Source organism: Typha latifolia, chromosome 10, assembly GCF_019914945.1.
Source record: "Typha latifolia isolate L0001 chromosome 10, TyphaL0001v2, whole genome shotgun sequence".
Lineage (NCBI taxonomy): Eukaryota > Viridiplantae > Streptophyta > Magnoliopsida > Poales > Typhaceae > Typha > Typha latifolia.
The window spans coordinates 11,157,176-11,181,554 of record NC_133095.1 but is presented as its reverse complement, the minus strand read 5'-3'; the positions used below and the strand labels follow the sequence as shown (position 1 = coordinate 11,181,554).

At 36.8% G+C, this 24,379-nt stretch overlaps 2 protein-coding genes and 1 pseudogene across 2 annotated transcripts; all 3 read right to left on the bottom strand.

The window, feature by feature from the left end:
- Positions 1 to 4,436: 4,436 nt before the first annotated feature.
- LOC140795867 (G-type lectin S-receptor-like serine/threonine-protein kinase At2g19130) lies at positions 4,437 to 7,213 on the bottom strand (annotated as a pseudogene).
- Positions 7,214 to 12,867: 5,654 nt separating this feature from the next.
- Positions 12,868 to 15,563, bottom strand: LOC140796580 (G-type lectin S-receptor-like serine/threonine-protein kinase At2g19130). The gene has a single exon (XM_073149638.1). It carries the CDS (start codon positions 15,534 to 15,536, stop codon positions 13,035 to 13,037), a length of 2,502 nt encoding a protein of 833 aa, XP_073005739.1. The 5' UTR covers positions 15,537 to 15,563; the 3' UTR covers positions 12,868 to 13,034.
- A 4,067-nt stretch (positions 15,564 to 19,630) lies between these two features.
- Positions 19,631 to 22,497, bottom strand: LOC140796063 (G-type lectin S-receptor-like serine/threonine-protein kinase At2g19130). The gene has a single exon (XM_073148917.1). The coding sequence runs from the start codon at positions 22,444 to 22,446 to the stop codon at positions 19,873 to 19,875; it is 2,574 nt and encodes an 857-aa protein (XP_073005018.1). The 5' UTR covers positions 22,447 to 22,497; the 3' UTR covers positions 19,631 to 19,872.
- Between the last annotated feature and the right edge of the window lie 1,882 nt (positions 22,498 to 24,379).

The following is a 24,379-nucleotide window of genomic DNA, read 5'->3' as shown; positions in this document are numbered from 1 at the left end:
TTATTTCTTATCTTATTCTATTCATATAAATTAAGATAAATAGTTTGTATCTCCTACATTGACATTGATTTATATTTTTATGGATATATATTTTGGGTTTGTTGTGGCCTTGGTGTTATGGGCTTCTTTTGTATGTAGTATATATGGAAATATGGGTTTTTCTCTTATATATTGTGTCGAAATATTGACCAGTAGGTCATATAGTAATCACGTGAGTTCTACCCATGTGAGAGGCACGTGTTTGGTGCGGGACTTACAAAATTTATGAAGGAAAATTAAGGACAAAAATTAGCGCTCAATGGGAAGGGAAGACAACAGCAATTAGAGTTCCTAGACTTGCCCTTGTGCACTTAAACTATACTATTGAGAAAGATATGGATGGTTGCAATACTAGTGAGGAGTAAAGATTATATTAGGATCATGATGCATGCGTTTCTCAATGTGATTGGTTGAGTATTTTTAAAATAGCAATGAATTTTATCTCTTGCATATCTCATTTGAAATGAAGTGTGCCTTCAAATTGTTGGAAAGAAATATTGAAATCATATTTAGTTCCAACTTGAGAGGGGTGTTTGTTGGAAAGAAATATTGAAATTAGATTTGGTTCCAACTTGAGGGGAAGTATTGGAAAGAAATATCAAAATCAGGAAAGAAATATCAAAATCAAATTGTATTACTATTATTATTGATTTGGTTAATCTGTTTGTTATTTACTTTCCTTGTATATAGCAACTCTATCCTAATCTGTTGGATAGACTAGCTTAATTGTAGGAGAGATTGTTGTAATCTCCTCCTATTTATGTACTTGATTCATCATAGTGAAATACACAATTCCCTCATTCTAATCTTTTTACATGGTATTAGAGCTAGAACTCTAGCATCCATCGAAACCATCATTACCCTCAATGGCTGAAGATAATCATTCTTCTTCTCAAGGTATTGTTCTACCAAATCCATCAAAGGTAGGGAAAGAAAAATCCCCTGCTGACCTCTCCAATCCTTACTTCATCCATCCTTCCGATCATTCCGGATTGGTTCTCGTTTCCAAGCCCCTCAATGGAGATAACTACTCCAGTTGGAAAAGATCCATGATTCGAGCCTTGAATACAAGAAATAAGCTCGGATTCATCAATGGGTCTATGTTAGCTCCTTCAAAAGCAAATAATCCCGAAGGTCATGCCACTTGGTCAAGATGTAATGATATTATCTATTCTTCGATAGTCAACACCGTGATCCAAAAATTGCCGACAAAGTGTGAATTTTTATTCCACTCGCTAGAGAAGTTTGGGAGGACCTCGATACCCGATTCTCTCGGGGGCAATCTAGCCCGCATATTTGAGATCCAACGGGACACCACCCTCCACCGCAACTCCACCACTACCACGATACAAACCGCCGAAATTTGTTCACCCATGAACCTTCTCCCCTCTACTTCCTCCCCGCCACCACCACCATGCCATACTACCACCATTCCCTCTACCGGAACACCCGATCCACCACCACCAACCAATATTCCTCTCCGCCGCTCCACTCGACAATCTAATCCACCTGTGAGGTTCAACGATTACCTCGCTCCGCCGTCACGCATCCTCCCTCTCGATCTAGTCACCTCCTCCTCTCTAGATTCGCACAAAGGGACAAGGTACCCATTGACCAATTACCTTTCTTATCATCGTTATACATCCGCACACAAATCGTTTATTGCTTCTATTAGTCAAGAGCGAGAGCCGACCTCTTACAATGAAGCTATCACCAACCCTCAACGGCGTGATGCAATAAAGCTTGAGTTAGATGCCCTTGCCGCCAACGACACATGGAGTCTAACCTCTCTTCCGCCGACAAGAAACTCATAGGATGTCGGTGGGTTTACAAGATCAAACGTCGCTCCGATGGCACAATAGAGCGACATAAGGCGCGCCCGGTTGCTCAAGGATTCACCCAAATGGAGGGCATCAACTACCACGAGACTTTCTCTCCCACAAAGAAAAAAATTATTTATGTTCGTTGTCTTCTTGCCTTAGCTGCTGCCAGAGGCTGGCCACTTCATCAGCTTGATGTCCATAATGCATTCCTCCACGGTGACCTGACTGAAGAAATTTACATGTCTCCACCACTAGGGCTTCGGAGATAGGGGGAGGAACATCTTATCTGTCGCCTACACAAATCGCTCTATAGATTAAAGCAAGCCTCCCGCCATTGGTTTTTAAAGTTTTCTTCTGTCATCACTTTCGCTGGCTTTGGACAATCACGAGCCAACTACTCCCTCTTCACCAAAAAGAAAGGCAAGTCCTTTACCATTCTCCTAATTTATGTCGACGACATTTTGATCACTGGAAATGATCCAAACAGTATTGTTGCCATCAAGAAGCATTTGTATAAAAATTTCAATCTTAAAGACCTTGGTGAGTTGAAATATTTTCTAAGAATAGAAATCTCTGCATCTGGGAATGGGATTTTTATGTCATAGAGAAAATATGCATTAGAAATAACCAAAGATGCAGGTCTATTAAATGTTGCTTTAGTGGACACTCCTATGGAAAGAGGCTTAAAACTGTCAGATAAAGATGAATTGCTTAAAGATCTAGGCAGATACAGAAGATTGGTGGGCCGCCTGATATATTTGACAGTTTCAAGACCTGATATCACTTATTTTGTTCATGTCTTGAGTAGATTCATGCATCAACCCAGAAGACATCATATGGAAGCAGCCTTACGCGTTGTTCGATATCTAAAGGGTGCCCTGTGTCAAGGTCTATTCTTTTCTTCAAAAATGATTTGAAATTACAGGCCTACCGTGATTCGATTGGGGAGGTTGTCCTCTCACTAGACGGTCCACTACAGGGTATTATGTGTTCCTTGGGTCCTCACTAATTTTATGAAAATCAAAACGACGTAAAAACCGTATCATTATCTTCACCCGCGGAATACCGCGCAATGATAGGAGCTTGCTGTGAGTTAACATGGCTTCGGTGCCTATTAGGAGACTTAGGCCTTATTCACCATGGACATGCTTCCTTATATTGTGACAATAAGGCTGCTCTGCATATAGCGGCAAACCCAGTCTTTCATGAACGCACAAGGCACATAGAAATGGACTGTCACTATATTCGAGACAAGATTTAAGATGGTTCAATAATGACCAAGCATATTGGCTCAGCAAATCAATTGTCATATTTGTTAACTAAACCTTTAGGAAAGGAAATATTTATACCTATGGTACGCAAGTTCGGTGTGCAAGATATCCACTCTCTAACTTGAGGGGGAGTGTTGGAAAGAAATATTGAAATCATATTTAGTTTCAACTTGAGAGGGGTGTTTGTTGGAAAGAAATATTGAAATCAGGAAAGAAATGTCAAAATCAAATTTTATTACTATTATTGATTTGGTTAATCTATTTGTTATTTACTTTCCTTGTATATAGCAACTCTATCCTAATCTGTTGGATAGACCAGCTTAATTGTAGGAGAGATTGTTGTAATCTCCTCCTATTATGTACTTGATTCATCATAGTGAAATACACAATTCCCTCATTCTAATTTTTTTACACAAATAATCTGCGCATTAAAGTTGTCATATTAAAATGGGAGTATGACATTTTCTATGTAATGTTTAGAGAAAAACAGTTTGAAAATAGGTATAATATAATTATTCAATTCTTTCACAGGTGTGGTTATGAGAAACTTTAAAAAAATAAGATAAAACAAATTGATCAAAAAATAGTGAAATAGGTATTTATAATGCAAACCATAAAATGGGGAAACAGTGCAGCGTCAAATATATCTCCAGTTTTTAAAACAACTCTCATATTTCAAATCTAAAACAGGAATAATTTGATGACTATTTTTTAATTTAGAATAGTGTTTTCTAATCTAGAATAGAGAAAAAGATAATCTTAAATAAGCATGAACGAAGTACTTGGGCTCGTTTTGCTTTCTTATTAACACTCTATTTAGATAGATAGAATATGAGAGAAACGAAGTGAACGAGAAAAGATGGAAAATAACTATATTTCATTTTGTTTGGATGTAACTAATAGAAGAGAAGAGAAATATTAATATACTCTATTTAGTTCAAGGAAAGAAAAGAAGAGACAAGAATATGTTTACCATTACACCCTTTATCTAATCAATAAATTAGAATAAGTTATAATTTCCAATAATATAAACAAGTTATAATATCTATAACTGATAATATTCAGCACAAGTAATAATATAAACAATTAAAATGGCGAAGAATAAAAGCTAGTATTATATTTGTCAATATGAACGATGAATAAAATCAGAGGTATTCACCAGTATCAAGCAGGGCAATTAAATGAAACCATAAGAAACTGAAGTCAACTTAACTACAAAACAAATGCTGTTATTACTCTTTTACAAAGAGAAGTTACCAGATGACAAACATCATGCAGCATAAGGAAATACAGCACCGACTACTGAGATCAAGATAATTCTACACATGTGAATGTACTCAAAATGATACAACCATTATTTGCAAATTAGTACTGATGAGGATCTTCATCATATTGCATTAGAGAAAGTACAACAAGTATTACACTACTCTCCAAGTGATATATATTCTTCTGGTGACCACTAGCTAACAATATGGAAGAAGCTTACATGATGGGCAGCTTGAAGTTTATAATTTAATATCAATACACTTATTCAGATAGTATATAGATATATATTGGACCTCGTCCTCGAATACGAAAACAGATTGTCTACGCTCTACAGGCTTTTAACTTAAGAGCTAGTGGAAGCGTCGCTCCGCATAGGAGAACTTTGATTCGATGACATATCTGAAAAGAAATTTATGTAATCTGGACTCTCTCCAAGATCTCGAAGAGATCGTGGAATCGGTGGCGTGTTAACTTCAAGAAATCCCTCTAGGATTTGGACAATTTGACCCATTGTTGGCCTAGAACTCTCATCATCTTGAATGCTCCAACATGCCACTTTACAAGCTCTTTCAAGTTCTTCAAAGTTGGCATCACCATTCTAACCTGGGATCTAGCAAGCCCTCTAGATTCCCTTCAATAAGTTTGGTTGCAGCAAGTGTAGGAAAGAAAGATGCTCTCCTCCCTCCCCTTGCTCTGTGTTTCTCCTGCCTGATATAATCTCGAAAAGCATCATGCCATAGCTATAAACATCAGCTTTCGCAGTGATAGCCACACCGGTTATCCACTCCGGCGCGAGATAGCCTATTGTTCCTCTCAGTGTAGTTAAAACTCGGCTGAAATCTCGGCCTACAAGCTTCGCTAATCCGAAATCCGCCACTTTTGGAACAAAGGACGCATCCAAGAGAATGTTCTCCGGCTTAATGTCGCAGTGTATGATGCAGTCCCTGCACTTCTCATGCAGATAGACTAGTCCTCTTCCGATTCCAAGAGCAATTTGGTACCTTGCGTTCCAGTCCAAGACCGTCGGAGTGTTCTGAAATAGCTGCTTGTCTAGTGAACCATTTGGCATGTACTCATACACCAGTAGCCTTCTTGTTCCTCCAGAGCAAAACCCAAGAAGTCGAACCAAGTTAAGATGCTGAATTGTTCCGATCGTGCTCACTTCAGCTCGGAACTGCTTCTCTCCCTGATGAAGCCCATCAAGCTTCTTCACAGCTATAACAGTTGAATCAGGTAATAATCCCTTGAAAACAGAACCAAAGCCACCTCCCCCCAATTTCTCCGCAAAGTTCTTTGTCACAAGCTGCAGATCGCTGTATCGAAATGCCACGAGAGCACCTCCGGCTGTCTTTGGTATTCTTTGAAGCCTTTGTCTCCGATGTCGCCAAACTAGGATGAAAATAACTGCGAGGCAAGTAAGAATTGCTGCAGTTCCACCAACAGCCGAACCAATTACAAGTCCACCGTTGCTCTTGGAACTAGGAAACTCTGAAGCAGCGAGGCGAAGGTTAAGAGTTCCTCCCCCAGTGCCATTATATTGGTCTTGTAAATTAAGTAAGTCACCATACCATAGAGAGCATCCACTGGCATAGGAGTAGGCAGTACAAGAGCAGTTGCTTAGGCAAGCCAATTCACAGTCTTCAGCAGTCCTAGCATCTGAACTCTGAGAATTATCAGGCAATCTCACACTATCCATAGTATAAAACTTATCCTTCCCCGTCTTCATCCCAGAATGTTTAATGTTGCATCGCAATGGAGAATTCCTTACACATCCCCCACTATGATCACTCAAAGCCCAACCACTTGCATCCCTTTCGCTGAATCCCTTGAAGCAGTTGCAGTTGGGTAATGCATTCTCATTGCAGCTTCCAAAAGGCCCACATAGAGCATAAACTTCACACTGAGCTTTTGGTTCGGACCAGTACAGTGTCCATTGTTTTGAAGTCTCAATCCAAGTCAAAAACTTGATTTGGCCAGAGATATCCATGATGAGTTTGGAGGTGATCGAGTCATCCTTAGCAGAAAACATGAAGTAGCTCTCCTCTGAATTGTTCAGAAACTGGAAGTCGTAGTTATAATGCGCTGTCATCTCTGGGACCGAGCTAAAGATTTGGCCATTCCAAATCCCAGTAGTCCAATAGACCCTAGTTTTGTTCCATTGTATGAAGTATTGGCTTGTCCCATTTGGGTCCAGCTCAAGAGAGAAGATCCCAGGAGCTGGGTCTTCTGAATTCTTCCAAGAACGAAGCCTCTGGTCAACTCCACTCACCTTGTTGAGCCCAAGCTTGGTTCCAGGGAGCCACGTGTTTGTTGGGTGGTCTATACTTTGCCAGAAAACCTTAGAACTATTAGACCCATCTCTCAAAACAAGATTTCCACTGTCAAGGATCACAGCAACACAGGAATTGGATGTTATATATGCATTTGTAGACCAAATTATGGACTTGGACTGACTGAGGAGGACAAGGTTGCCATCATCGGAGATCCTGAGCTCAGAGGAGGAAGGGTCTGCAATTGGGTTCTCTCGATTGGCAACCCAAACTGATGTTTTCTCTGAGATAGTATTATACCAGATTCCTATGTACCAATTTTGGGAAGAGTTACCTATTTGGAAGAAGCTGAGAGCAAATTTACCACCTCGGGAGGTGAGCTTCTGGGTCCCGGACAGAGATTGTTTGGAAGAGATGGTGTCACTTGCAAGGAGGAGAGGAGGTTGGAAGAGAAGAATAAGAATGGAGAAGAAGAAGAAGAAAGTGAGCCATGGATTGCTTGAAGCTACCATCTTCGGGGAAACAAACTGGGAGGAGAGAAGGAAGAAGATGGCCATTATATTAAATTGTCAGGATGCAGGAATATAATATATAGCTATCTGGAGAAGTTTTTCATTTTACTCCCTATATTTTCATGAATTTACAGTTACTCTGTGATGTATTGGACTATATATATTTTTTATATATCAGAAAAAAGAATATTCCATTTAGATTTTCTAAAGTACCCTTTAGAGATATAGGAAAAGATATTTAAAAAAAAAAATCCGAAAAGTTATTCAAAACCCGAGTTTCCTAATGTAAATGCAAAAGATAAGATGTGAATCATAAATTCATAAAGACACAGGGGGTGAAAGGTGAAACATAATATTTCTATTCTTAATCAACTCTGGAAGCCACAAATTCCTTCTTCCTTTGTTGAAGAGAATCCTATCTAGAGGTAAGTCTCGAATGAAACCCAACAAGTGCTCCACCAATAATAAGACTTCCAAATGCTGGACCCACGCATGCTTTTCTGATTGTCTTCGGATTGTCAAATTCCTGGGTTGCATGAAGTCATTCCTTCTGCTGTGTTTCTCCGTTCCCGACTGTTAGATCGAATAAATGAACGGTCTGATGTAACGCTTCTTAGAACGTCAATTTCCTGGTCCTTTTTGGCGAAGATAAAGAGAACTTTTTTCCTCATTAAATCAAACATTTGACAGGAAAAATTAAAGACCAACATGAGAATGTTTACCATGATTTGAGCGTGTTACAGGCACTTTCTATTCGCATGATTACAGGAACGGTCAAAAAAAATTAAATCAAATGACATTGATTTGATATACAAAGTATATTTGTAAGAATGTAATGCATATTTGTAAATATATAATAAGATAGGTAGATAATAGGAGAGAAGAGATATATGGTATTGAATAAAAAAAAATGAGCTAGCGAGAATTTTTAGTTTGTAGAATGAGATATGTGAGTGGTGAGAGCGAGAGAGCAGTGAGAAATTTTAAAATAATTTTAGTCAAATTAAGAATAAAATTATAATTGGTTTTATATGTAAAATATATTAACTATTAAAACAAGGAATATTAAAGGTCTTACGTTTATTTATGTATTATTACGCCGGTATCTAGAAGACCTTAGCGAATAAGGTGGGGCCTACCAAATTATGTTGATAGTTAACCGGTTACACTAGTCTATATGAAATTACATAGGTAATTACATAGGTACCTATAGAATTATTTAGATATATATATCCATGTAATTACGTAAGTTGCTAGCAATTTACGTTCGTATCTAATGAGTTACGCAACAAATTACGTGGGTGCATAAAAATATAAAATATTAACGTAAAACCTAAGGATTGACTTAATTGCAACCCTATGTGAATTTAAAAAGGGTTTATCATGTGACTATAACTAGAGAACGTATGGAAGACAAGAATAAGACAAATCAAAATTTATGTTGATAATGAAATGAACGAAGAAGATTGCTAAGAATTTTAGGAATAAAGGTTAATGATTTACTATAAATGAGATGAACAAAGAAGATTGTTGAGGGCAATATATATATATATATATATATATATATATATATATATATATATATATATATGTATATATATATATATATATGTTTAGGGTTTATTAGAAATGAGATGAATGATTAGTGATGACGAAAACTAATGTTGAACAAGTATTTGATACTTACAAGAACACAAAATTTGTAACATCAAAAAAAAAAAAAAATGGTGCACACGTGCCCGACATGTGCGCCAAGCTTAAAGGCACTAATATGCGCCCCTTTTCTCTCTTCCCCTGTCTCTTTCTTTTTCTCTCTCTCCTTCCTTTTCGTTTTTTTTCTTTATCTTTCCTTCTCCTCGCGTGCAGCTGGTGTTCCCTCTTTCTTCTTTCCATCATGCCAGAGCGCCACAGAATTGCTGACCCCGTGGATCGATGCATCAAAGCTCCCTCATTTTCTAAATAAGTCTGATTTACAATCAGTTAATTAATTTGAGTTTTTTCCACTAATGTTTCCTCCTCTCGCTCTCGCTGTGATTCGGCCAGCCGGTGGCTTCGTGCCTTGTCGCATCAATTCGGTGAGCTTCCCCTCTTCGCGAGGATGCCCTCGGTGGCTTCCTTCGGCGCCCTCGTGGATAGAGCCACCGGGCAGCCAAAGCAAGGTAGATTCTCGCTGCTGACCACCTCTGGCAGCTAGGCTTCCCCTCGGCTAGCTTCTACTTGTCAAGGGGAGAGTGTCGATGCGGTCAGCTAGGTTGTGGTCGATCATCGGCTGCTCCTCCCCCATTTGAATTTCTACATAGCTATTTTCTACACTTGGTTGAGTCATGAGACGTTTAGGTTGGGTCTAGTCTATTTTTAGCTTTACTTGGAGGGCAAGTTATGGTGGCAGCCTGGCCCAAGTTTGTGGGTGTTGCCTGGCCCAAGTGGATTTATTAGATAATTTGGGCTTCGGGTCCAAAACTTAGTGGGTGGTTTTTGGGCTGACCTAAATAGATCAATTGATTTTAATCTATTTTCAAATCCTTTATTTAATTATCTATGTCAACATAAATATATTTAATTATCTTAGAGGGTTGCTTGTTAGTCATATCATTATTGTAAATTAGTTTTAATAAATCCGACTATGGCCTAAGAGTGGCATTACAAGTAACTCATAATTGGGATTTATTGTGGTCCATTACATTTTGGTTAAAAGATCTAGGTGTATTTGTATTAATTGCTTGTGTTGGAGAATTAATATAGATTATTGTAGGGACATTGTATTAAGTAGATTGTCTTATTTAACGAAGCAAAATAATTAAATGTTGCCTATGTGATTTACTTTAAATCAATAATAATTAGTGAAATGTTAATTCAAGGTAAATTATTTTAATTACTTTTTAAAACGTGTTAGGCCTTGGTACGACTATGCTATCTCAACCCAATTAATAAATATAAGAATTCGTAGATGGACCTACCTAAGCCTATAGTGAACGTTAGTAGAGTAATTTAATTAATCAGTGGGAGGTATTAGTGCTTATGCTTTTTTATTACTTTCTTTATTGAGGCGGACTTCGTACCCTATGAGGATGATCATGTAAAGCAGTGACAACTAGTATTAGGAAAGCGATTCAAGCAAGTAAAACTTTTATAATCTAGGAGTAGTGTAGAGAATGAAATAACTTACGTTATGATATCATCACATTTACATCATGCATGTGTATACATTTTTCTTATTGTTATTGTTGCACATAGTGTATGCTAATCTTATTTTGCTATTCGGTAAGATTTCGCGTGTCATGATTTCTACGCATATTTGTTGGGCATGATCATGTGCGTTAGCACCACTAATCTTATTTAATCTTCTATTTTTTATTTTATTCTATTTATGTAAATTAAGCTAAATAATTTGTAGCTCCTACATGGGCTTGATTTATATTTTTATGGATATTTATTTTGGGTATATTGTGGCATTGGTGTTATGGGCTTCTTCTGTCTGTAGTATTTATAGAAATATGAGTTTTTATCTTATATATTGTGTCGAAATATTGATCAGTAAGTCATGTAGTAATCACGTGAGTTCTACTCATGTGAGGGGCACGTATTTGGTGCGAGTCTTACAAAATTTATGAAGGAAAATTAAGGATAAAGATTAGCGCTCAATGGGAAGGGAAGACAACAACAACTAGGGTTCCTAGTCTTGCTCTTGTGCACTTAAACTATACTATTGAGAAAGATATGGACTGTTGCAATGCTAGCAGAGTAATAAAGATTATATTAGGATCATGATGCATGTGTTTCTCAATGTGATTGGTTAAGTATTTTTAAAATAGCAATGAATGTTATCAATTGCGTATCTCTTTTGAAATGAAGTATGCCTTCAAATAATTCGCTCATTAAAGTTGTCGCATTAAAATGGGAGTATGACACTGAGAGAATATGTATTTTTAGAACTTTGGTTTTTTTTCTATGTAATGTTGAGGGTTTCTTCCATGCAATAGAATTAATTCTTTATCAATCAATTTAATGAAGATCTAACGGTTAAGATTTTTAAGGGTATAATAGGAATGAAAGATATTACCGGTTTAGCAGGTAATTTTTTTTAGATATATAATCTTGCACATTATTTTTTAACAATTATATTATCTTAATATTTTATTAAGTAAAAGACATATATATCATTAATCGAGAGTAATATATATATATATATATATCAAAATAATGGTATTGATGTCTTTTAAAATTAACTTGATGAAAATTTAATTACATTTTATCTTTTTAATTATTTTTTATTATTTACATATATCTCCCATTAGTTTAAGATTGATTTAAATTAAATTTTAATAGATAGAGATAGAGAATTATATTTAAATTGAAGTTTATCTCCAAATAATCAAATTTAAATTATTTAATATTAAATGATATCTCCTATAATTAAGGCATAATTATATTTAAGAGAGAAATCTTAACGGAAGAAAAAAAAAACGTGTAGAGCGCTTCTTCCGTAAAATTAATTGTTTATCAATCACTTTGATGACCATTAGATCTTCAAGGGTATAACAAGAAAATTGGGAAGTTAGGCACACGTAATTAATCTTCTTAACTAATATACTCTTTTTCTTACGTAATGTGGTTTTAGAACCGGTACCGAAAAATCGGTACCGGGTATGAAAACTGGCTATTATAGCCGTTGGATTAAGATTATAATTTTTAAAGGTGCATTGAAGTATTTGCCTGTAATGTTTAGAGAAAAACACCTTAAAAATAGGTATAATATAATTATTCAATTCTTTCTCATGTGTAATTGTGAGAAATTTTTAAAAAGTATGACAAAACAAATCGATCAAAAAATAGTGAAATAGGTATTTATAATGCAAACATAAAATGGAGAAACAGTGCAACCTCAAATATATCTCCTGTTTTTAGAACAACTCTCATATTTCAAATCTAAAACAGGAATAATATGATGACTATTTTTTTTAATTTAGAATAGTGTTTTCTAATCTAGAATAGAGAAAAAGATAATCTTAAATAAGCATGAACTAAGTACTTGGGCTCGTTTTGCTTTCTTATTAACACTCTATTTAGATAGAGAGAATATGAGAGAAATGGAACGAGAAAAGATGGAAAATAACTCTATTTCATTTTGTTTGGATGTAACTAATAGACGAGAAGAGAAATATAAATATACTCTATTTAGTTCAAGGAAAGAAAAGAAGAGACAAGAATATGTTTACCATTACACCCTTTATCTAATCTATAAACTAGCATAAGTAATAATTTCCAATAATATAAACAAGTTATAATATCTATAACTGATAATATTCAGCACAAGTAATAATATAAACAATTAAAACGGCGAAGAATAAAAGCTAGTATTATATTTGTCAATATGAACGATGAATAAAATCAGAGGTATTCACCACTATCAAGCAGGGCAATTAAATGAAACTATAAGAAACTGAAGTCAACTTAACTACTAAACAAAATGCTGTTATTACTCTTTTACAAAGAGAAGTTAACAGATGACAAACATCATGCAGCAAAAGGAACTACAGCACCGACTACTGAGATCAAGATAATTCTACACATGTGAATGTACTCAAAATGATACAACCATTATTTGCAAATTAGTACTGATGAGGATCTTCATCATATTGCATTAGAGAAAGTACAACAAGTGTTACACTACTCTCCAAGTGATATATATTCTTCTGGTGACCACTAGCTAACAATATGGAAGAAGCTTACATGATGGGCAGCTTGAAGTTTATAATTTAATATCAATACACTTATTCAGATAGTATATAGATATATATTGGACCTCGTCCTCGAATACGAAAACAGATTGTCTACGCTCTACAGGCTTTTAGCTTAAGAGCTAGTGGAAGCGTCGCTCCGCATAGGAGAACTTTGATTCGATGACATATCTGAAAAGAAATTTATGTAATCTGGACTCTCTCCAAGATCTCGAAGAGATCGTGGAATCGGTGGCGTGTTAACTTCAAGAAATCCCTCTAAGATTTGGACAATTTGACCCATTGTTGGCCTAGAACTCTCATCATCTTGAATGCTCCAACATGCCACTTTACAAGCTCTTTCAAGTTCTTCAAAGTTGGCATCACCATCTAACCTGGGATCTAGCAAGCCCTCTAGATTCCCTTCAATAAGTTTGGTTGCAGCAAGTGTAGGAAAGAAAGATGCTCTCCCTCCCTCCCCTTGCTCTGTGTTTCTCCTGCCTGATATAATCTCGAAAAGCATCATGCCATAGCTATAAACATCAGCTTTCGCAGTGATAGCCACACCGGTTATCCACTCCGGCGCGAGATAGCCTATTGTTCCTCTCAGTGTAGTTAAAACTCGGCTGAAATCTCGGCCTACAAGCTTCGCCAATCCGAAATCAGCCACTTTTGGAATAAAAGATGCATCCAAGAGAATGTTCTCCGGCTTAATGTCGCAGTGTATGATGCAGTCCCTGCACTTCTCATGCAGATAGACTAGTCCTCTTCCGATTCCAAGAGCAATTTGGTACCTTGTGTTCCAGTCCAAGACCGTCGGAGTGTTCTGAAATAGCTGCTTGTCTAGTGAACCATTTGGCATGTACTCATACACCAGTAGCCTTCTTGTTCCTCCAGAGCAAAAACCAAGAAGTCGAACCAAGTTAAGATGCTGAATTATTCCAATCGTGCTCACTTCGGCTCGGAACTGCTTCTCTCCCTGATGAAGCCCATCAAGCTTCTTCACAGCTATTACAGTTGAATCAGGTAATAATCCCTTGAAAACAGAACCAAAGCCACCTCCCCCCAATTTCTCCGCAAAGTTCTTTGTCACAAGCTGCAGATCGCTGTACCGAAATGCAACCAGAGCACCTCCGGTTGTCTTTGTTATTCTTTGAAGCCTTTGTCTCCGATGTCGCCAAACTAGGATGAAAATAACTGCGAGGCAAGTAAGAATTGCTGAAGTTCCACCAACAGCCGAACCAATTACAAGTCCACCGTTGCTCTTGGAACTAGGAAACTCTGAAGCAGCGAGGCGAAGGTTAAGAGTTCCTCCCCCAGTGCTATTATATTGGTCTTGTAAATTAAGTAAGTCACCATACCATAGAGAGCATCCAATGGCATAGGAGTACGCAGTACAAGAGCAGTTGCTTAGGCAAGCCAATTCACAGTCTTCAGCAGTCCGGGCATCTGAACTCTGAGAATTATCAGGCAATTTCACACCATCCATAGTATAAAACTTATCCTTGCCCGTCTTCATCCCAGAATGTTTAATGCTGCATCGCAATGGAGAATTCCTTACACATCCCCCACTGTGATCACTCAAAGCCCAACCACTTGCATCCTTTTCGCTGAATCCCTTTAAGCAGTTGCAGTTGGGCAATGCATTCTCATTACAGCTTCCAAAAGGCCCACATAGATCATAAACATCACACTGAGCGTTTGGCTGGGACCAGTCCTGTATCCATTCCTGTGTAGCGTCATCCCAAGTTAACTGCTTGATTTGGCCTGAGATATCCATGATAAGTCCGGAGGTGATTGAGTCATCTTCAACAGAGTACGTGAAGTAGCTCTCTTCTGAATTGTTCACAAATTGGAAGTCGTAGTTATAATCCCCCGTCATCTGTTGGACCGAGTCAGAGACTTGCCGAGTCCAAGCCCCACTAGTCCAATAGTCCCTAGTTTTGTTCCATTGTATGAAGTATTGGCTAGTCCCATTTGGGTCCAGCTTAAGGGAGAAGATCCCGGGAGCTGGGTCTTCTGAATTCTTCCATGAAATAAGCCTCTGGTCAATTCCACTCGCCTTGTTGAGCCCAAGCTTGGATCCAGGGAGCCAAGTGTTTGTTGGGTGGTCTATACTTTGCCAGTAAACCTTAGAACTGTTAGACCCATCTCTCAATACAAGAGTTCCACTGTCAAGGATCACAGCAACAGAGGAATTGGATGTTATATTTGCATTTGTAGACCAAATTATGGACTTGGACTGACTGAGGAGGACAAGGTTGCCATCATCGGAGATCCTGAGCTCAGAGGAGGAAGGGTCTGCAATTGGGTTCTCTCGATTGGCAACCCAAACTGATGTTTTCTCTGAGATAGTATTATACCATATTCCTATGTACCAATTTTGGGAAGAGTTACCTATTTGGAAGAAGCCGAGAGCAAATTTGCCACCTTGGGAGATGAGCTTCTGGGTCGTCCCCGAGAGAGATTGATTGGCAGAGATGGTGTCTGTTGCAAGGAGGAGAGGAGGCCGGAAGAGAAGAATAAGAACGGAGAAGAAGAATAATAAAGTACGCCACGGATTGCTTGAAGCTACCATCTTTGGGAAACAAAATGGGACGAGAGAAAGAAGAAGGCAGCTCCTATGAAGGGCTCCCATAACAATACTTTTCTACATGCATTGCTTTGGACCCGCGCTTGCATTGCTTTGGGTCATTTAAATGTGGTTATTTTATTGCATGAAGTCTTCCTCCGTCTTGTGCAGAGTCGAAAATTCTCATCTACACGGGGGACTTGGATAGGAGGGACGAGTGACGACCCCCTATAGATAGCCGGGTCTCCGATCAGGATGGTTGGATCGAATGAATCAATGGTGTGATATAATGCTTCGTAGGATGTCAATTTCTTGGTTCGTTCTAGCAACGGTAAAGCGATATATTTTTTTCCCATTAGTTAAATCAAACATTTGGCTGAAGAAAAAATTGAATTCAAACATGCATAGGAAGTCATACATTTCGACATTATTGACTATGATTTGAGCGTGTTATGGACGCAGACGATGACTTTCTTCGCCGGTGAACACAAAACAGTCAAGAAGTAAAAAAGAAAAAATTTCCTAAATAATATTGATTTGATCTATAAAGTTATATTAAAGTGATCTCTAATAATTATGCAATGCATATAATTGTTAACATACACTGAGATAGAGGTGAGTGATAAGAGATACAAAATATGTGAAAAAATAAAACAGAAAAATTAGGAAGAACAATTGAGCTTGCTTTGTAGAATAAGATATGTGGATGGAGATATATGGGTGGGGGTGAGATTATATATGATTTTTTAAAATAATTTTAATCAAATTGAAAGTAAAATTATAATTTTGTGTGTGTGTAGAATAATTTGGATAGTATTTTAAATCTAAAGTAAAGATGATTTGATTCTGATTTAAAATAGTGTTTTCTAATATAGAATAACTAATAATTAAATAGTAGTAAACTACTATGGATCTGTGAGTCTGTGACACATTTCACTAAAATGTGATGAACGTGACATTTAACAAGTGTAATAAAAAATAGTCTAAAAATATAATATAAAATGTAGTAATAGCAAGATAAAATCCAAATAATTAGTAGGCAAATCTCATTTATCATTTAGTATTGACTTATCATATCATATTATGCAATTATATATCATATTATAGGCTCATAGAGAGCATAACTAATTAACACCCATTATACGATAAGTTCATATAGAGCGATCACATTACATGTTATAAATCACATAGAGTAAATACAAATTGTAAGAAATGATAGATAACTAACAGTAATATTGCTCGTACATGACTGAGACACTACATATAGCTGATTGTTCGTAGTCATCGAACTAAGAATTCTAGTCATAACCCATATCCACCTCGATATCTCATATCTCTATTATCCTTACTTGCAACAAAATCAAAAGCACGTAACTCAAAAGTACACCCTTATTCTACTTATTGGGTATCATTAGATCTATGACCTCTACCTCTGATGCATATGTTCTTATCATAATTGTCATTCCATATTCATCATTATTAAAGCACACATGATTTATGATACATAGATCATATCATCAATAATATAGTAAGCACATAACATTAAGAATAAGAATGTAATAAATATTATGCATATCATAATATATCATACTACTCACATATCCTGTGCCTCTTGTGTCTCGATATTCCTTTTGTATGGTACTATATCTACCAAGTAATTATTGTTTTTGGCTCAAATTTGAAAAAGCCATTTGAATGAGCTTGAGATTGAGCCTAAGAATAGTTGAAGTTGCTTGCTCACCGCAAGCATTTGGACGAGCTCTAAGATTTTCAAATGCTCAAGCCAAGAAGATTCGTATTTCATATTCATAAATCATACTTATAAATACCATTATGATAGTTTTTAGGGCATTAAATAGTGGATTTTGTAGCAAAAGGTGAGGGCTTTGAAAGAGCTTGCTTCTAAATTGTTATCGGTTAACCAAGCGAGAAGCTTGCTTCTAAATTGTGTGCTTTATCTCTTCTTTTATTACTGTGCTTGAGTGCTTAGTTTGATACTTGCTTTTAGGTCTATAATATAGCCAAATATGGGCTTGTACTTAGGGCTCTTGCCCTATTCCCTCTATCTTCTCATGTATTAAGTTGGAACGGTTGGTTGAAATGAATGATACGATCAATCAATTTAAGGACTTTCTTTATAAAAGAATGGAATGCCAATTTCCCCAAAAAATTATAAAATATGCTGCAATATAATATATTTTAGTAAAATTACCAAAATGCCCCCTCTCCCCCTCTCCCCCTCTCTCCACCCAAAAATAAATAAAACGTGATTAATTAGGCCTACAATGGCCCAAAAAAATAGAGTTAGGCTCCATAATCCACACGGTCGCAACCAGGTTGGGCCTTTGAGGGAAAACCACCTCGGCGATCACTGTTGTTGGCGGTCAATAACAAACTGTGGCATGCTTGCCGCAAAATTGGAAAAAATCATACAAATGATAGTAAGCGAGGGAAGAAAGTATTTTATCAAGTAAAAGATTATATATATATCATTAACTGAGAATAATGTATATATATCAAAATAAGGGTATTAATATCTTTTACAATTAGCTTGATGAACATTTAATTACATTTTATCTTTTTAATTATTTTTTATTATTTACATATATCTCCCGTTAGTTTAAGATTGATTTAAATTAAATTTTAATAGATAGAAATAGAGAATTATATTTAAATTAAAATTTATCTCCAAATAATCAAATTTAAATTATTTAATATTTAATGATATTTCCTATAATTAAGGCATAATTATATTTAAGAGAGAAATTTTAACGGAAGAAAAAAAAAACTTGCAAAGCGCTTCTATGTAATTAAATCTTCTTAACTAATATATACTTTTTTTTTATGTAACGTGGTTTTGGAACTGATAGTGAGAAATCGGTATCGAGTATGAAAACTGATAATTATAGCCGTTGGATTAAGATTATAAATTTTAAAGGTGCATTGAAGAATTTGCCTCCCTATGATTCCATTAATTTACTGTTTGCCGTGTGCTTTTATTGGTTGCTGAGAATCCTACCCAGAAGTGAGTCTCCAATGAAACCCAACGATTAGGTCCGAGGAAGGGCTCTAATTACAAGACTTCCAAATGCGGGACCCACACTTGCATTTCTTTGGGTCATTTAAATGGGTTACTTTCCGAATGTCGTTGGATTTCAAATCCTGTGGTTACATGAAGTCTTCCCCTTGCTGTGGAATGTGTTGGTGACCACAAAGAAGAGTCGAAAATTCTCAGCTATATGGTATTAGGGTTGCCGATCAAGACGTTGGATCGAATGAATCAACGGTGAGATGTAACACTTCGTCTCAATTTCTTCTGGCAAAGATAAAGAGATATTTTTTCCTCTTTAAATTAAATATTTGACTGGAAAAAAATGAAGACCAACATGCATGGAAAGTCATACATATTAAGATTATTGACTAGGATTTGAGCATGTTACTGAAGCAAATGATATTGGTTTGATATATAAATTTAAATTAAAATGCTCTTATTTTTTATAGAAATATATTATTTAGTTGATAGTATGTAACGCATGCTTGTAAATATATAATAAGTGGATGGTAGGAAAGAAAATATATGACAAAATTTAAAAAAAAAATTGAGAAAAACCACTGAGCGAAGATTTTTAATTTGTAGAATGAGTTACATGGATATAGATATATAGATGGTGGGAGAGATTTGAAAGGATTTTTAAAATAACTTTAGTCAAATTGAGAGTCAAAATATAATTACACACATACGTAGAATAATTGAATAGTATTTCAAATTATTTGATGATTGTTTTTTAATTTGAAAGTTCTTTTTCTCCATTGCTGTTTACTATATATCTCTCATGGTTTATATGCATCCATTAGCAAGCTCACGATATAATTTTCGGTGATAACCCGGTCTACTAAGTACTCTTTTACTTGCACGTTAGAACTCAGATTGGACTCATTTTTATAGCTTTAACATATAACAACAGCCATTCTGAAACAATTATATTCGTCAATAATAACGATGAAAAAAAATCAGAGGTATTCACCACTATGAAGCAGGACAATTAAATGAAACTATAAGAAACTGAAGTCAACTTAACTACTAAACAAAATGCTGTTATTACTCTTCTACAAAGAGAAGAGAAATTAACAGATGACAAACATCATGCAGCATAAGGAAAAGATACATACAACCATTATTTGCAAATGAGTATTGATGCATTAGAAAAAGTACAATAAGTGTTACACTACTCTACGACGGCCATATGAGAGCATCTGATTCTTAAGGTGATTACTGTCTAAAATATATGGAAGAAGCTTACATGATGGGCAGCTTGAAGTTTATAATTTTATATCAATACACTTATTCAGATAGTATATAGACGCATATAGGGCCACATCCTCGAATACTAAAACTGATTGCCTACATGCTTTTAGCTTGAGGGCTACTGGAAGCGGTACTCCGCACCTGAGAACTTTGATTCGATGACATGTCTGAAAAGAAATTTATGTAATCTGGACTTTCTCCAAGAGCTCGAAGAGATCGTGGAATCGGTGGCGTGTTAACTTCAAGAAATCCCTCTAGGATTTGGACAATTTGACCCATTGTTGGCCTAGAACTCTCATCGTCTTGAATGCACCAGCATGCTACTTTACAAGCTCTTTCAAGCTCTTCAAAGTTGGCACCACCATCTAACCTGGGATCTAACAAGCCCTCCAGATTCCCTTTCATAAGTTTGGTTGCAGCAAGTGTAGGGAAGAAAGATGCTCTTCCTCCCTCCCCTTGCTCTCTGTTTCTCCTGCCAGATATAATCTCGAAAAGCATCATGCCGTAACTATAAACATCAGCTTTTGCAGTGATAGCCACTCCGGTTATCCACTCCGGTGCGAGATAACCTCTTGTTCCTCTCAGTGTAGTTAAAACTCGGCTGAAATCTCGGCCTACAAGCTTCGCTAATCCGAAATCCGCCACTTTTGGAACAAAGGACGCATCCAAGAGAATGTTCTCCGGCTTAATGTCGCAGTGTATGATGCAGTCCCTGCACTTCTCATGCAGATAGACTAGTCCTCTTCCGATTCCAAGAGCAATTTGGTACCTTGCGTTCCAGTCCAAGACCGTCGGAGTGTTCTGAAATAGCTGCTTGTCTAGTGAACCATTTGGCATGTACTCATACACCAGTAGCCTTCTTGTTCCTCCAGAGCAAAACCCAAGAAGTCGAACCAAGTTAAGATGCTGAATTGTTCCGATCGTGCTCACTTCAGCTCGGAACTGCTTCTCTCCCTGATGAAGCCCATCAAGCTTCTTCACAGCTATAACAGTTGAATCAGGTAATAATCCCTTGAAAACAGAACCGAAGCCACCTCCCCCCAATTTCTCCGCAAAGTTCTTTGTCACAAGCTGCAGATCGCTGTACCGAAATGCCACCAGAGCACCTCCGGCTGTCTTTGGTATTCTTTGAAGCCTTTGTCTCCGATGTCGCCAAACTAGGAGGAAAATAACTGCGAGGCAAGTAAGAATTGCTGCAGTTCCACCAACAGCCAAACCAATTACAAGACCCCTGTTGCTCTTGGAAGTAGGAAACTCTGAAGCAGCGAGGCGAAGATTAAGAGTTCCACCACCAGTACCATTATATTGGTCTTGTAAATTAACTAAGTCACCATACCATAGAGTGCATCCACTGGCATAGGAGTAGGCAGTACAAGAGCAGTTGCTTAGGCAAGCCAATTCACAGTCTTCAGCAGTCCTAGCATCTGAACTCTGAGAATTATCAGGCAATCTCACACTATCCATAGTATAAAACTTATCCTTCCCCGTCTTCATCCCAGAATGTTTAATGCTGCATCGCAATGGAGAATTCCTTACACATCCCCCACTGTGATCACTCAAAGCCCAACCACTTGCATCCTTTTCGCTGAATCCCTTTAAGCAGTTGCAGTTGGGCAATGCAATATCATTACAGCTTCCAAAAGGCCCACATAGAGCATAAACATCACACTGAGCTTTTGGCTGGGACCAGAACTGTATCCATTCCTGTGAAGCCTCAATCCAAGTGAAAGACTTGATTTGGCCAGAGATATCCATGATAAGTCTGGAGGTGATTGAGTCATCTTTAACAGAGTACGTGAAGTAGCTCTCCTCTGAATTGTTCACAAACTGGAAGCCGTAGTTATCGTTAGGGTCTGAATTACGCGTTGTCATCTCTGGGACCGAGCTAAAGATTTGGCCATTCCAAGTCCCACTAGTCCAATATTCCCTAGTTTTGTTCCATTGAATGAAGTATTGGCTAGTCCCATTTGGGTCCAGCTCAAGGGAGAATATCCCGGGAGCTGGGTCTTCTGAATTCTTCCATGAAATAAGCCTCTGGTCAATTCCACTCGCCTTGTTGAGCTCAAGCTTGGATCCAGGGAGCCAAGTGTTTGTTTGGTGGTCTATACTTTGCCAGAAAACCTTAGAACTGTCATACCCATCTCTCAAAACAAGATTTCCACTGTCACGGATCACAGCAACAGAGGAATTGGATGTTATATTTGCATTTGTAGACCAAACTATGGACTTGGACTGGTTGAGGAGGACAAGGTTGCCATCATCAGAGATTCTGAGCTCAGAAAAGGAAGGGTCTGCAATTGGGTTCTCTCGATTGGCAATCCAAACTGATGTTTTCTGTGAGATAGTATTGTACCATATTCCTATGTACCAATTTTGGGAAGAGTTACCTATTTGGAAGAAGCCGAGAGCAAATTTGCCACCTTGGGAGATGAGCTTCTGGGTCGTCCCCGAGAGAGATTGATTGGCAGAGATGGTGTCTGTTGCAAGGAGGAGAGGAGGCTGGAAGAGAAGAATAAGAACGGAGAAGAAGAATAATAAAGTACGCCACGGATTGCTTGAAGCTACCATCTTTGGGAAACAACAAAATGGGACGAGAGAAAGAAGGCAGCTCCTATGAAGGGAAGGGCTCCAATAACAATACTTTTCTACATGCAGGACCCGCGCTTGCATTGCTTTGGGTCATTTAAATGTGGTTATTTTCTTGCATGAAGTCTTCCTCCGCCTAGCGCGGACTGTGGAATTTGTTGATGGCCACAAAGAAGAGTCGGAAATTCTCATATACATGGGGGACTTGGATAGGACGGACGAGTGACGACCCCCTATAGATAGCCGGGTCTCCGATCAGGACCATTGGATCGAATGAATCAATGGTGTGATATAACGCTTCGTAGGATTTCAATTTCTTGGTTCGTTCTAGCAACGGTAAAGCGATATTTTTTTCCCTAGTTAAATCAAACATTTGGCTGAAGAAAAAAAAGAATTCCAACACGCATAGGAAGTCATACATTTCGAGATTATTGATTATGATTTTACCGTGTTATGGACGACGCGGACGATGACTTTCTTTGCCGGTGAACATAAAATAGTCAAGAAGTAAAAAAAGAAAATTTTACTCAAATGACATTGATTTGATCTATAAATTTAGATTAAAGTGCTCTCTTATAATTATGCAATGCATATTTGTAAATATACAATGAGATAGGCAAGTGATAGTCGAAACGAGACATGTAAAAAAATAGAACAGAAAAATTAGGAAAATCAATTAAGTTATTTCTATAATGAGATACGTGGATGGAGATATATGGGGATCATATATGATTTTTTTTAATAACTTTAATTAAATTGAAAGTAAAATTATAATTTTGTATATGTGTAGAATAATTTGGATAGTATTTCAAATCTAAAGTAAGGATAATTTGATTCTAATTTAGAATGGTATTTTCTAATATAGAATAACTAATAATTAAATAGTAACAAACTCCTCTAAATCAGTGACACATTTCACTAAAAAGTGATGACCGTAACACTTAATAAGTGTAATCAAGAATAGTCTAAAAATATAATGTAAAATGTAGTAATAGCAAGATAAAATACAAATAATTAGTAGGCAAATCTCATTTATCATTTATTAATGACTTATTATATCATATTATGTAATTATATGTCATATTATAGGCTCATAGAGAGCATAACTAATTAACACTCATTGTACCATAAGTTCACATAGAGCAATCACATTACATGTTATAAATCACATAGAGTACATACAAATTGTAAAAAATAATAGATAGATAACTAACAGTAGCATTGCTCGTACATGACTGAGAGACTACATATAACTGATTGTTCGTAGCCATTGAACTAAGGACTCTAGTTGTAGCCTATATCCACCTCGATATTTCATATCTCTATTATCATTGCTTGTAGTGAAATTAATAGCACGTAACTCAAAAGTACACTCTTATTTTACTCATTGGGTATTATTAGATCTATGACCTCTACCTCCCATGCATAAGTTCTTATCATAATTGTCATTCCATATTCATCATTATTAAAGCACACATGATTTATGATACATGGATCATATCATCAAAAATATAATAAGCACATAACATTAAGAATAAAAATGTAATAAATATTATGCATATAATAATATATCATACTACTCACATATGTAGTGCCTCTTGTGCATCAATATCCTTTTTGTATGGTATCGTATGTATCAAGTAATTATTGTTTTTGGCTCAAATTTGAAAAGGCTTTAATGAGCTTGTGCTGAGCCTAAGAATAGTTGAAGTTGCCTGCTCACCGCAAGCATTTGAACGAGCTCCATGGCTTTCAAACGCCCAAGTCCAAGAAGATTCGTATTATCATTTCATCATACTGATAAGTCATACCAATAAATACCATTATGATAGTTTTTAGGGCATTAAATAGAGGATTTTGTAACAAGAGGTGAGGGCTTTGAGAGAGCACACCTCTGTCGTGTTGCGAGGAGATTCGAGGCTTAGAAATATTTATCTTTTGTATCTCTACTAGTGTATTAAAATTTTGCACCGCCTATGAATGTAAGCACATCATCGAACGACATTTCTATTAGGGC

Coding starts and splice junctions, on each gene's coding strand:
- LOC140796580 (XM_073149638.1), bottom strand. CDS start 15,536: ATGGGAGCCCTTCATAGGAGCTGCCTTCTTCTTTCTCTCGTCCCATTT.
- LOC140796063 (XM_073148917.1), bottom strand. CDS start 22,446: ATGCAAGCGCGGGTCCTGCATGTAGAAAAGTATTGTTATTGGAGCCCT.